General features: G+C 30.4%; 1 protein-coding gene and 1 non-coding gene across 3 annotated transcripts; one reads left to right on the forward strand and one right to left on the reverse strand.

Moving 5' to 3' along the window:
* Positions 1 to 660: 660 nt before the first annotated feature.
* On the forward strand, positions 661 to 9,436 carry LOC103829753. Of its 2 annotated transcripts, none has more exons than XR_004449537.1 (3): positions 661 to 5,204; positions 6,095 to 9,098; positions 9,174 to 9,436. It is a non-coding gene; the product is annotated as an uncharacterized LOC103829753 (transcript). The 2 variants fall into 2 exon arrangements; XR_004449536.1 differs by having other exon boundaries at positions 6,095 to 8,746; positions 8,820 to 9,436.
* On the reverse strand, positions 6,909 to 14,813 carry LOC103829754 (protein NRT1/ PTR FAMILY 4.2). Its single transcript, XM_009105453.2, has 4 exons — positions 11,639 to 14,813; positions 11,343 to 11,560; positions 10,745 to 11,253; positions 6,909 to 10,670 (listed from the first exon to the last, which is right to left on the reverse strand). The coding sequence occupies exons 1-4, from the start codon at positions 11,733 to 11,735 to the stop codon at positions 9,938 to 9,940; spliced, it is 1,557 nt and encodes a 518-aa protein (XP_009103701.1). The 5' UTR covers positions 11,736 to 14,813; the 3' UTR covers positions 6,909 to 9,937.
* Positions 14,814 to 15,989: the final 1,176 nt, after the last annotated feature.

Raw genomic sequence — 15,989 nt, forward strand, 5'->3', positions numbered from 1 at the left:
TATACATTTTTCATATAATATATTTTAAAATTTTATTTATTTATATCATAGAAAATATATATGTTTAAGATAATTTATATTTACATGTTGTGTTTTATTTTAGCATATATCATTTTAGTATTTTATGGGTTTTATAACTAAAGATACTGTTTTGTTTAAATAATATAGCTCTATTATTTATAAATTTTATACATAGTAGAATCTATCATATTATTTTAGTAAATTTTATTGATATATAATATTTTTGGATGTTATCATATTTAAGTTTTTTTTAATTAATATTTCAAAATATTAGGTTACTTTAATTTTTACAACATATATAGTTTGTTTTTCGTTGTGCATTTTAAAACGTTATTCTTTATTATCAATCATTTTATCTTTTTAAAAATTTGAAATATTATAATTTTGAGTTTGAATATTTATTTTGAAAAATGTATATTTTGTCAAGAAAACTTCAAAAAAATTACACAGCTATTTTTGAGTTTGGAAGATTACATGAATTTTAAATTTGTTTTTACTAATACATTAATACATTATTTTATAAAAATATTTTAATTTATGGTAATATTTTATTAGTTTTTCTCAATAGATTTTGTTATAATTAAAGTAAAAAATAAATTAAAACTAAAATTTAATTTGTCATTAATATTTTAAATGAATTATTAAAATTTCAAGTTTTCTTATAACACATTTCTTAAATAGTATATGAACTAAAGCTTATTATATACTATTATATTTTTGTATATATATATATATTTAAACAATATATTGTTGAGAGTTTCAAAATAAACAAAAAGATAATATATAGTTGTAGATATAAAATTTTAACTTGTGTTAATAAATTTACTTTTGTATAAAAATATGATATAGTTTATGAATTTTAGCTCATTTAATGATGAGTGATAATTTATTTAAATGTAACAATTTTAAAAAAAAATTCTTAATTTTCATTTTTAATTCATAAATCACTTATATTTTTTTTATAAAATACAGAATATAATTATAAAATTTTTATTTTCTTGTTTTAGAATAAAATTTTAATTAAATTTAATGTATAATAATATTATATTACTAATTATGAAATTAATTAATGTGTTATCTTATAAAAATATTTAATTTTTTGTAAGATTTTATTAGATTGTTTCTCAACAGATTTTGTTATAATTGAAAAAATAAAATTTAATTTATTGTTGATTTATTATTAATGTAAATAATCAAATATATAATATTAACTAATTCTTTAAGTGGTTTTATTATGACTGTTAATCGTAGATAAAAATATGATCCTAAATTAATAGATTAGATGTAATAACCGATTAAGACATGAGTCTGTAAATACTTTGCTGTAAAAAAAAATAAAAAAAAAACCGATTAAGACTAGCGATCTGAATAGATCAATGAAACATGTATTTAAAATTTAAACCGAGATCGTTACAAACTGTCTGAAAAGATGTTTTAAAGTTTATGTTTGCTGGTGGCTGTAAAAGCACCACATTGGTAAATGTTTTCAAAATGGAGTTTAGACAAGAAAATATATGATTTTAATATAATATAATGAATGAATTAAAATTTAACATTAATAAGAAATTGAACCTGTTGAAACAAGACATATGTATTAAGAGTTTCTCATAAAATTTCATAAATTTTCATATGAGATTCTCTTTTTACTCTCTTTCATAATTTTTGACCATTTTCATTTTATATATTACTCAGATACTTGTTGAGTTCTCTATAACGTAAATACTCAAACCTTTGGACGCGGACTTTGAAAGTTCAAATTCATGAATGATTCATTTTAGGGACTTGTCCATGACTTTGTTTGACGGTATTTCTATAAAAATGGACTACTGCATGTTCAAGAGAATCGTAACTTTGTTCGTCGGTTCTATCGTTAAGCTTTGCACATCTCATTGGTAAAATAAACAAACAAACTAATGTTTTTGGTCTAATAAACTAACTAACAAACTAATGTTTGAGTCACATATCATATTATCAATCATTTTTGAGCATGACAAATTTTATTTCTAAATCACAGAAACAAAGCTTTGTTATTGGAGATAGCTTGCTTTTTTCCCTTGACAAGATCTATTGAGTAAACTAATCTCGGTCCATTAGACTATGTCGACTTAAATATTAAAAAAGAAAAAGAAAAACGCCTATAAGTAGAGAAGACCTAGTTCAAAGAAGACATAATGAAATTCACGCAAAAATCAACACAAGAATTAGAAGGTTCACATCTTAATTGTTTTTGTCGAGTTCTTAACTTAAACGAGTTTTTTATATTTTCTTGTAATCAACCTTTGATATCTCAGTATACGTCTTTCAAATAACTTATCATTGAATTTGTGCCTATTTAATTGTATGTGCCAAATTCAAATTAAGTAATTATCATTATCTATAGAAAACTAAAAAGTAACGCCAAGAAAGATCATAACTGGCTGGAGACGATACTCATATATGCACATGCACTATCCCGTCGGTCACAGATTTCACCACTATGATGACCATGATTCAAAACCTAATATAATGGAACGTCTCAATCAACAAGATAACCAAACAAAGCAATCAATGAGCGCCTAGATGTCCTAGTCGCCGGTTTTACACCACCTGATGATGGAAACTACAAGAAAATAATTCTCCTATACAAAATTGAATCTAACAGTTCAAGGAGCCACAATGACTCAGACCAACCACACAACATCTCAACAAATTGATGTTCTTCGGAGTTTGATATAGGATCAAAGATCCATTTGGTAAAGAGTTTGGCTCCCGGGAAATAGTGTGTCCTTTTTAAAACGCAAAAGACTCCTTCACATAAAGATCACCAACGTCAGAGTCCAATATTGGGTTAAGCTAAAAGTACTATATTTCTCAGGCGAATATGATCCTAGCGATTATATGATTGTGTTCAACATAGCCTTGGAACAAGCACAATTTACCGCTGAGGAGAAAGATGCAGAATATTATGAATTGTTCGTGGAAAATTTCAACAGACCGGTTTTGACATGGTTCTCAAGGCTCAAAGAGGATTTTGTTGACAGTTTTTACGGACTGTACCGAATTATTTAAACATTACTCGATGTTCATCTGACAAGGGGATTCAGCGAGAAAGAAGAGCTCATGGTTTTCATGGAAAAATTTAAAGAACTGGTCTCCAAAGTTCACGTTCTAGATGCCACAGCAGTGGAGTCTCTGCGTAATGCACTGTGGACACACTCGCCCTTCAAAAAAGATCTATACACTAACAACAACATCTCGTTGGAGGATGCTCTCCATCGTGTCCACTGCTTTATCACAATGAAAGAAGATAAACATGCCTACATGATTAAGCACAATGCGATCAAGAGCTTCATAGCCGTAAAAGTTGAATATACATATCAAGAACCTCGAAAACACTCATCCTACAACAAGCAAGATAAGAAAAATTCAAACTATTTACTCTGTTGCCGGGAAGAACCTATTGATTCAGCTGTAATCATTATGGTCAAAATCTAGGTTAGATTCTTTCTTATTATACTCAAAAGACTTTTAAAAAACAAATCTGACCTGAAAATGAAATGCATTTGGCAAAAAAAAAGATCGGCGTCATGCTTTTTTTTTGTCAGCAACAAAACAGACTAATATAGATTCTGTAAACCAAACTGGTAGCTCCGCATCTTACAAACGAAGGTTGCTTTCTTGCACTACGTGCTAGACTGTCCGTCCTTGAATTAAGCGTCCTTGATATATGGATGAGCTCTGAGCTGTGAAAACTTCTTTGCAGGATCTTGATATTCATCCAGATAACTTGTAAATGCGGGTCATTCTTCAGATTCAGAAACCATCTTCAGCAACTAAGAACAATCCGTCGCAAAAGTAACAGTATGTCTTAAATTCCTCATACATTCCATTGCCCAAATGAGCGCTTTTATCTCCGAATGAAGGGGTGATTGATACACTCTAGTATTCCTTGCTCCCATCAAACTATCAAATCCTTCCAAAGTACTACACCATCCTTGTCCCGAATATCTATCATGTTCTTTCCATGATCCATCCGGAAAACACCATCTACCAGGGATAGTGGGTACCGTTGCGTTCACTACCGATCGGGCCTGATCAGATCTCTGTGCATGATTAATTTGCGCCTCAGCCCAGAGTACCGACTCTGTTTCCGCCAACTTGAAAATATCGCGGGGGTCAATATTCAAATTGATAAAAACTTTGTTGTTTTTTCCTTTCCATATATACCATAGAATCCATGCAAAATGGTGATCGGCGTCATGCTTAAAATTGAAGAACTTGGTTATTTCAACTAAATATCTCCAACTAAGTGAAAAATATTTTTTCTCCGCACATGAAAAACATGCATCAGTCTAAAAAGCAATTACTAGTGTTTTCAGTTTTAACTATGTTCTTACATATTGAACAACAATAACTATTTTCATATTAGAAAGATAAGAACTACAGTAAATTTTATTTTCATATATACGAAAGTGTATTTTTCAAAAAACTTATATAATGGTGTAATTTTTAAAATAAAATCTCGAGTAATAGTATTTCTCCAAATTTTCCCTAAACTTTAAGATAATTAAATACTTTTGGGGAATATTGTAAGAAAATCTACTTCTATATTTTCGTGGAAAATAAATGGTACATTTTGACAGATCATGGTGCATAACAGATATCATTCCATTTTAAATATCATAATTGTATCTTACATATTAAGTATGAGGATGACTATTAAAAGTTTGAAGTGGAAATAAAAAAAATCTCTAAAATTGTCATAAAGTCAAAGATATATTTACTTTAAAATGACATAAAAATTAAATACCCATATGTAACAACTCTCTATAAATAACAAATATACTCTTTCATTTCCAACATCATCTTTTATTTATTTGTTAAAAGTATTTTTGAGAATGCCAGAAAACAAAAGAGGTCGTCAAAAAGTACCGATTGCGAAAATGGAGAAGGATGCCAACCTTCAAGTTACCTTTTCAAAGAGACGACAAGGTCTTTTTAAAAAAGCTAGTGAACTTTGCACCTTATGTCGTGTAGGAATGGGAGTAATTGTGTTTTCACCAGGCCAAAAAGTATTTTCTTTTGGCAATCCAGATGTTAAATCTGTACTCGATAATTTCAAAAATCACAACCATAATCCTCTTTTATATACCCAAGACGGTTTGAACCCAACAATCCAAAATCTCAACAGCTTACTTACTCAGGTAAACATCAATTATTTTCTTCTTTGTACGCTTCTATAAGATTATGAAGTATTCTAAATATATATACTCCAAAGCATCGTTTATAATGAGTATTATATATATTAAATGTTTTCTCTAACTGTGCGCAAGATATACGATCATGAAAATTTTTAGTTTTCTGTAATTATATTTTTCCACGATTAAAAAGAGCAAATAGTTTTCTAGACTGTGCCAGGATTAAAAACTGATGTATGTTTTGTAAGAATCTCGCTCATGTTTAGAAACATATATATGTTCTAATTGTAAATTTCCATGGTCAAATTAATTTGAAAGTTCATTGTTAAACTAGGTTTACTTTATATTCATATGAAAAAGTATTGAATACTGTTAGGGATCTTCTGAATTTCTTTCTTGTTTCGGTTTAGTTTTCTAGTAATAAATTTTATTTACTGTATTAAAACAATATATATTTTTATTTGGCTCGGTTTCAATATTTTCATTTTTGATTTATATGTTTGTTAATCGAAAACCATTCTTATATTTAGTTTTCATGAATTTTTATTGTATTTATTTTATATAATTATAAACCAAACTTTTTGAAACATTAAAATAATATTTACATTTCTCTAAATTATAAATATACTATTTTCTATAGTTTATTGAATAATTATCGATTACAAAGAAATATTTATTAAAAGTATGTTTATTACATATAGTTCTATTACTATATATTATATTTTAATCAATCGATGCTTATTTTGTTTAATCAGTGTACAATATAAAAAAAAAAAAAAATCAGTGTACAATATCAGATTATATCTGTATACTACTGTTTTTAAGAACATCGGTAAAAAACTACATATTCTATTTCAGTTTGGTTTTACTGTTACACATGATAAAATTCATTGCAGGAGATGGCAATCCTTGAAATGGAGAAAAAAAGGAAGAAAGAGTTGGATGAGATAAAAAATAAGAGAGAAGAAACAGAAAAATGGTGGGAAAAACCTCCGAATCAACTTGACTTAAGGCAAAACACTTGTCTAACTAGTGCTCTGGAAAATCTGAAAATGGAGTTGGTAAGTCAACGGTCCCAACACTTGCAAGCAATTGATCCTCCCAATCATTATGGCGAAAGTTACAACAACATTGTTGGTGGTGGCAATGTCGATCTTTTCGACCAAACAAGAATGTTCGATGGGAATGCATCCAACTATAATCCCAATTCGATTATTTCTAATCATGGACCCATGTTCGGAAATAATGATAACACCAATGTCTTTGAAGCACTCGGTCCAAGATCCAATCTGAATTTGCCTGAGTAGAACCATGATCAATACAAGGACCAAGGTCTGAAGGAAGAAGGAAGAGGCAACATAATCCCAATCATGATTTTCATCACCTTCGACGTTGTTATCTTGTTTGTCTATTTTAAATAATTTAATCTGTTGACAAAAAAATCAATAATCTATGTATAAGATATTTGTTTCTTTTCCTTTTGTTGTTTTTCTGTTCTGTCAACATTTTCTTTGATGTTGTTTGTTGTGTGTGTTTAGCATGTGTGCATCTTTTACTTAGTCCATTCGTTAAACCATGTAATTTCATATGGACTGTCCTTACTGTTACATTGTGCGATGCAGACCACGCTGAACAAGGACAGAATAGATAACTGCATAAACTAGTGGATCTTCATTGCTTAGCATAAACATAATTTTTTTTTTGGTATGAGACATTCTTTTATGGTATGAGTAACTTATCATTTCATAATAGTCTTTTTTTTTTGTTGATAAATATGTGAATTTCATTAAAATGAAGCTAATTTGTACAAACAAAAAGTTATGCAATCAAGCCAAACGATGCCATAAAAAGTTAAAAACACCAAAAAAACTTTGAAATTGGTATTATACATCACCAATTAACATTTCAAAAATGCTTTAGCCAAACTTGCATGAGACCTCTGAATTTCCTTCGCTTTTTCCTTGCAAGGATTGAGTTACGTATTAGCCTGTCTAGGTCATTGAGGATCTTTTGAGGCGTAGAAGAGGTTGTGTTGTGAAGATGGTTATTAATGCGTTCTGCCGAGAGCTGGTAGATTGTTGCTTGAGCAGCAAGCCAACGGAGCGTTGTAGGGCATGTGGAGTCTGATGAACTAAGCCAGTCACCAAAGGCTGTCCAAGTATGGAACAGAGTAGGCCGGTAGCTTAGACGTTTGGTCACAAGGTGCCAGACTTGTTCACTGAAGCTGCATCTCAGAAATAAATGGTCTCTTGTCTCAGCACATCCATCACAAAGAAGGCAAGATGCATCAATACATGGGTCCCAAGTAGCAAGCCGTGCGCGAGTAGGCAACCTATCCTGTTGAGTAACCCACATATGAAAGGCGTGCTTTGGAGTATGACCTTTAAACCAGACAAGAGAAACCCAATCAACTTTCTCTCCTCTATGCCTGATAGCTTCCCATGTAAAGCTGGTGTGAAACTTAGACAAGCTGACTTAATTTACGAACCATTTATAAATGTCAGGAGATCCAGATTGAGCTGGTAGCGGCACTGAACAGAGCACCTGAAGATGCTCCGCTTTAGGCGATCTGGCAGGACGGATAAGCCAGCCATTGCTTGGACAGCTCTCTCTCTCTCTCTCTCTGATTGTTGCATTCAGCGGTATACGGAGATACTGAGGCCCATTATAACCAAAGAACCTGATCAGAGGACCTAGTGGCAGCCAATGATCATACCAGAAGCTGGCCGAAATACCATTTCTCACTTCGCATCTTAATTAAAAATTGTTCAGCTAAGGGCCGGATGCGAAGGATGGATTTCCAAATCCAAGACTGGTGCTTCTTCTCACCAAAGCTCCAAAAGCTTGCACCTTTTAGCCTGTTTCTTTTCATCCAAGATACCCACAGAGATTCATTTTCACAGTGAAGCAACCACAACAGTTTGAGGGGAAGAGTTTCATTTCAGAATAATTGATGGCTTGTTTTCAATCTTTCTTTCCTAGCTTTCATGTGACGTATGTTGTTTTTCCTTGCAGGACAAAAGCCTGACTGCTACAATTCATGTGAAGATGTTCGTGACACGTATAGAAACAAATGTTGGGATTTTATGAATCCAGATTTGATTGACCAAGTGGGTGCTAATAAAAAGGTTTCTCACCTTATTGGATTGAAATTTCAAATATATGGTTTATAATTCAGTAAAACAATCAGTTTTGTAAAATATATAGATTGTATTCACATTTATGTACTGCTAAATATCATATATGTAATTGCAATTTATTTTAGCATGTCCTAGCTGGTCACTGAGCTAACGATTATCATCCTTACTTGATTGCTCCATGGGAAGCTTACGGTTGTCTCATTGAGTCTTCTATTGTATCCATCTGAGGTCCTGTTAAGGCATTTGTCGACATTTTGCCATCTCTAACTTGCATGTTTAATATAAAATTTATCTGCAACCTAACAAAAGCATGCAATACCCATCTCTTCTTTTGTGGTGTGGTTTTAATATTTACAGGCTCATGCCATCTTCTTGAAGAATGTGAACAAGTCCGTGATTGATACAGTGGTACGTTCTCCGCTTATATTAGTAATATATTTACTATCTTCAAGGTCTAATTTACTTTGGTCCATTGTGGTAGACTAGACATATTGAACATGTGCATGAATAAAAGCAATACCGAACTCTGAGAGTGGAGCTGGCAAATGCGGCTAAATAGCTGGTCCAGATGTGGAAGGCGGCGGTCAGCTATTTCTATGGCTGTAGGCAATTGGCCGTGGGTCAGACTTCAACGAGAAAGACCAGATCCGGTAGATAGGATTATTATCCTATTTCCAGGGGCTCTATGTGCCAGATCTGGACAACCCGGCGCTCAACTCTTCTTCCGGCGATGGCTCTGTTTTTATGCTCACGTCCACAGGTGTTCTCTCTTCCTCCCCGATGTCACCTACTTTTTTTTTTTAAAGGGTTAAACCCTGATCTATTAAAAACACAGACCTAACTCCCGGGTAGAAGGTGCAACCTACGGATGGATCCTCTTCCGGGTACTCAAATGGGCCGTAAGCATGGACCCATATCCGCGTGGCCACATGTAGAGCTAATAATTTCGGACTAGAGGAAAGTCAGATGTCACCTACTTTTTCCCTTCCACTTAGCCACTATTTGTCTTTAATCCCAGCCGGAGGTTACTGTTTTGGTTGCCGTTTAGGGTTCAAAATCAATAAATAAAAAGTTTCACTAAAAAAAAGAAAAAAGAAACTGCAACAATGAAGATGAAGACATAAGTTGGTGTAGCTACGGAATCAGAGCATTTCTCATGTGATTTTATGCGTCACTATAAGACCGTTACTCGTTTCCTTGCACAATTTTTTTTTGTTTCGTTTCACAGAACAGATATATATACACCAAACCAATTCCGCTGTACGTATAATGGTGATTATGCCAATTGCCAACTATGTCAACCCTAAAAGTAAAAGGTTTAAAGAATGTGATGCATAACATGCAACTGATTCCCAGTATACATAATTTATTTTTTGCAGTAAAATAATAATTCAAAGCTTCTTTGTGAAACTCAGTATTTTATGAATAAATATTTTCAAAATTCATTTAATTTGTCAACAATATTTATGATATTCATGTTGAATCTGGATGATGACATATCAAAATAATACAACATACTAGATAATACTAGAACTATATCTCATGGACATTTTTGACATAATTCATACATATTTGATACTTTACTATTTCGTTATTCGCTTAATATCCTTTCATCCAGAAGTTATAGTTAAGGAGATTAAGAGTATTAAGAACAAAAAGGACCACATAAAACAATTCAAGACTTGTCTCGTTGAGATCTTCTCCACCAAGCCATTGATGGCCAAGCCAACCTGTGATGGTATTGGTAACTTCCACAAGAGCTGTGCTAAGGAAGAAACCAAATGCGGTCGAACACCAGCCCAATGCCGTGCTCATACTCTTCATGTTCGATGGAGCTTCTCTATAAAAGAAATCTAGCATCCCTCCAAATGCCAACGTATCAGCCACAGTTAGCAAGAGATACTGAACCATTAGCCATAAAACAGATATTTTGAAGTCGTAATGAACCGCTACATATTTCCTCGTCGTCTCCACAATCGCTGCAATCACCATCGAAAAAGATGAGAGAGCTAGGCCAAGTCTGATGCGATATAAATTAAAGCTTGGTGATATGTCTAATGAGATTCTTTTTCCAAAATAGTCATATAAAGGTGAAGATAAAATCACGAGGAGTAGAGGAATAGCGACTAGAGAAGGCACGGGGATCTCGAAGGAACCAAAGAGTTTTCTGTCCATGATCATGCCTTGTTGTACCGAGAAGGTCGATAGTTGTGCCAAGCAGCAGTTCATAGCAATCGTGCTAAAAAAGATTGGTAGGAGACCCAAAAATGTTCTTGTTTCCGCAACTTCTATTGCTGAGATGTTTTTGTTCAACATTGCTTTATCTAAACACCTAAAAAATAGCTTCAAGTAAATATAAAATATTTTTTTAATACAAACAATAATCAAATGAGTTAGACCACTTACTTCAACTTGGTATGAGAAATGCCCTCGTCTGTAGAGATAAGACTTTGTATCATCTCCTCATCCAAATCAGTCTTATTTCGGTTTCGTGCAGCAGAAACAATCACTTTTGTGATCCTTGTCAATGAACTTCCAGTAGGAGACTTGAATCGATAAAACGGTAACCCTGCCATGAAAATAAAGAGTGCAAGGGCTAGAGTCCCGGCTGAGATAGTAAAGCTCCAAAACCAACCTTTGCTCTCCTCGATTGACACCACGATAGTTACTGCCAAGATGGATCCACAACATATAGAGAAGTAAAACCAATTAAAGAATCTTGAGATCAGTCTTGGATTTCCCCTGTCAAGTTGATCGCCTCCATGGGTGGGCAACGAGGCTTTGATACCGCCAGCACCAAAAGCCATCGCATAAAGTCCTGTAAAAAGAATCGTTGCTTGAAGAGTTGAGGGTGTTTTATCACTCTCAGGCTGGAGCTTCGGGCTATAAGATTGGAATGTCAGCAAGATTAATCCCTATTAAAATGAGTAAGCCGTAGCGTTAAAATGTGATATTATGTAAATGCCAGGTCCGTTTAGGTCCAGCTTTATGAAGTTTAAATTACCATGAGTTCTAAGCAACAAAAGATGATGAAAGTTGTGAAATTAGTGAGGAAAGAATCGGCAATAAAACCACCAAGAAGAGTGAGCAAAAACGTTGTTCCCATAAAGTTAGTGACCATGTTTGCTGCTGTGGCTGGTGAATAGTGCATCGAACTCATGAAGTATTCAACGAAATTGAATCCATTAGCAACGAACACTATGTTTTCCATCACCTCTACAACTACAGTTACCACAACAAATACATATATAGATATTACTTTCTTACAAATAAAGAACATTTCAGATTACTTATTTTTACCGCAAGCAATAGCTGCCGGTCCGATCCCACCATGTTTGCCAGGGATTGCCTCTCTACCTTTCCAATCTTCAAACCTCTCTTCTATTTCATTCTTCATAGCTTGGTTATATGAAATACAAATAGTTTGTGTATGCGTTTATACGTGGATGTATTTTATAAAATGATAACTCTAAATTAGTAGATTATAATAACTATTTATATGTATCTAAACAACTATCAATCAATATTAGATTCTCAAACATGCTAACAAATTTAGATATTTTTACAAAGGAAATATATAAACCTATTTAACTTATTGGTAATATGAAAGAAATCCATAAGATCAATTAATATTTAAATTTTTTAGATAAGCAATTTATACTATATTTATTTCTCACATTTACATATTAAGAGAAAGAGTAACTTCTTAGCTTTTGTTGTAATATATAATTCGATTGCAGTAGATCTTGCTCCTGTTATTGAGTATTGTATTTTCCAATCTACTTTCTAATTTAGCCTTTCTGATTTTTGTTTATTATCATGCACAGCTTTATCCTCAATGGAGGCTACGTTCATTGCGCGTTTAGCATTAGTTAAAGAGGTTTTATGGCTAAAAATATTCTTACAATATAGCTTACAAGTCACAACAGATGATTTATGTCATCTGACTATTCATATATGAATAGTCAAGTTTGTATATGCATCAGTATAATTATAGTAACTACCATATAGTTATTATTTTATATTTGAATATTTTTAATTGAACTTTATGTCATAGTTGTGTTAAGCCAAATCATAATTACATAAGATCCATGTTATTATTTTTAATAGTACATGTCATTATTTATTTGTTAGAATGATTGTGGTAAAAAAACCTAAACAAATCTTTTTTCAAATAATGTATAGGAAATATATATATATATATATATATATATATTTTTTTTTATTTTTTTTAAGATATACATTCTTCCTTTTGATGTGTATACTAATGCATATAATTTTATAATTATAGTAACTACTATATATTTATTATTTTATATTTCTATAATTAAACTTTATGTCATAATTGTGTTAAACCAAATCATAATTACATAGGATCTATGTTATCATCTTTAATAGTACATGTCATCATTTATTTCTTAGAATGATTGTGGTGAAAACACCTAAACAAATCACTTCTCAGATAATATATATATATATATATATATCTTTAAAGATATACCATTGTTCCTTTTGTTGTGTATACTGATGCATATAATTTTATAATCATAGTAACGACTATATATTTATTATTTTATATTTCTATAATCGAACTTTATGTCATAATTGTGTTAAGCCAAATCATAATAACATAGGATCTATGTTATCATTTTTAATAGTACATGTCATCATTTATTTGTTAGAATGATTGTGGTGAAAACACCTAAACAAAAATGTATATGATATATATATTTAAAGATATATATATTGTTCCTTTTGTTGTGTATATTGATGCATATAATTTTATAATTATAGTAACTACCATATATCTATTATTTTTATATTTGAATTTTTATAATTGAACTTTATATGTAATAATTGTGTTAAACCAAATCATAATTACATAGGATCCATGTTATCATTTTTAATAGTACATGTCATCGTTTATTTGTTAGTATGATTGTGGTGAAAACACCCAGAGCCGGCTTAGATAGGGGGCGAGCGGTGCGACCGCCTCGGGCCCAATCCGTAGTCCCCCTATTTCTTAATAGGCACGGACTCGATTTTTTAAAAAATACATGTATTTTTATATTAAAAATAAGAAAAGGGGTCCAAATTTTTTTTGTACGAAAGTATTTTTTTATTTCCATAGATTTATTTTTAAAAATACTTCTGGTATTTTAAAATATATATATATCTATCAGATTTTTTAAAGAAAAATAATAGTTTAGAAATTTTTTTTTTTTTTGCCCACCATTGAGCCGGTCCTGAAAACACCTAAGTAAATCACTTTTCAAATAATGTCTCGGTATATATATCTAATTATACATTGTTCATTTTGCTGTGTATGCTGATGCATATTATTAAGAAGTGTCAGTACCAGAGAGGCTATGTTCTATTTTTTTTTCAAAGACAAACAGTTTTCTTCTTATATCTTGATTTCACAAACATGTATTTATAACGTAAAGGAGCCCAAGCAGGAGCTTTTTCATTGGAGTTTGAATATTTTTAAGTCTGCATACGCTCAAGTGCTCAGCTCTCTATTTCAGTGGCCATCGTCGCTAGATAGATACGCTTAAGGGATCAGCTCTCTGTTCAATTGTCTCTCTCTGTCCAATCATCTCTCGCTCTCTCTGTAACGTCGTCTCTCTATTAAGTCGAAGGAAGGTGACGAGGGAGATATAATTCAAAAACGTGAGAAATAAGGTTTAACGTTGACAGGTCATGATCAGGTTTAATGGTTATGGGTAGGTTACCGCAGTTTTTAAAATGCTATTAAGATTACGAAACGTGATTATACTGATTTTATTAGTTTTGTGTAACTAGACAGTCTAGACTGGATTATTTAATTTAGGTGGAGAACTGGTTAAAAAAATAAGTTTGTGGGAGTTGTCGATGAGAGTAAAATTTTGGTTGTGGGGCTCATTACTTTCTGAAATTAGACACGGTATGTTACATAATGCTTATCAATATCGCCGGTATTATATTCGATCAGATATCAATTATGATTGATCTAGAATCATGAATGCTCTGAAGAGATGAATAATTACATAAACAGGTGCTAAAAAGACCGTGATATGTGTGTGTCATACTAAATGTACGTGATATTATGACAATATAGGAAGTAAGTTATTATTTTCATTTTAACCATATTGTTCGCATTGTTAATTCAGAGTTCCTATAAACCGACTTTTGGTTTTAATCTTCAACTATGTTCTTGAAGAAACGAGCTAATGTTTGCTGTTTTATAATATTTCTTATGGTGATGGAACAATAAGTTTTATGGGACATTTTAATAAAGTAACTAGATTTTGACCCGTGCAACCGCACGGGTGTTTGTTTTCAATTTTCTATACATAAATTATTGTTTTAGAAAATAAGTGATATATATTTTTAATGTTAATCATATACTTAAATATTTATATAACTATTTCAAATACAATAATTTTATAATTTACATGTTATAATTAATTAATTGTTTAAATCTTATGTATTTGCCTCTTCTTATTATATATTTATCTTATTGTATTTGCATTTAGTTATTAAGCAAATTAATATATTCATGAGAAAATATATTTAAAAAATATTTTGTATTTAATTTATGCTAAATTCTAACCCGTATTTCAAAACTGGATTTATTTTTACCAATATATTTATGCTTATTCATTTTAGATAATTTATTATTAGACATGTATTATATAGTTTGTTAATTTTTAGTCGTTCTATCATCATATTATATTTTAAATAAATAGTTTATATTTATGAAAATAAAATTTATAAATTTATCAATTGAATATAATTTTATCATATTGATTTTAGTATAATAATTATATTTTAACATGATCATGACTATAAAAGTAGATAAAATAGGATATAATTTATTTATTTTCATTTCTAAACGATAACTTAAAATACATTAAGTTATTGTTTAAATATTACACTGATTTATTAGAATTTTTAAAATATAATATATAAATATATATTATATTTAAAATGAAAATATATTATGATTAAAGTAGTTACAAAGATTTTATATTATTAACTTTAAAGAAATACATGTTAATTTTTATACATGTATTATATAGTTTGATAATGTTAACCCATCTTACCAACATATTAGATTTTATTTTTGAACATAAATATTTTATAATTACGAAAACAAAATATATAAATATATAAATTTAATACAATTTTATTATATTTAGATCAATATAATAATTTTAATTTAATTTGATTATGATTATATAATAACTAAAATATTATAGATTTTTTTTATTTTTCATTTTATATAACTGAATATATTAATGTATAATAATATTTTAAACTAATTTCGAAATTAGTGAAAATATTTAAATATAATTTTAAAAATGAAGATCTTGTAAAAATCTTTTAAAACAGATTTGTTAGAATTTTAAAATAAATATATTTATATTTAAAATGAAAAGATATCAAAAGATACTATGATTAAAATATTTTAAAAATTATATTTATTATTAGTCTGAATTAAAATATAGTATGAAATTCTATGAATAGGTCCATTAGGTCCATTTTTTAAAAAATCACACATGAATCAAGGTTGTGACTTCTGTTTTAATATATAAGATTAGTTTAGACCAGATGAACATGACAATGAAAAAGAAACCTATTTTCAATATTGACATATATTTTTGCA

This window comes from Brassica rapa, chromosome A07 (assembly GCF_000309985.2).
Source record: "Brassica rapa cultivar Chiifu-401-42 chromosome A07, CAAS_Brap_v3.01, whole genome shotgun sequence".
Taxonomy (NCBI): domain Eukaryota; kingdom Viridiplantae; phylum Streptophyta; class Magnoliopsida; order Brassicales; family Brassicaceae; genus Brassica; species Brassica rapa.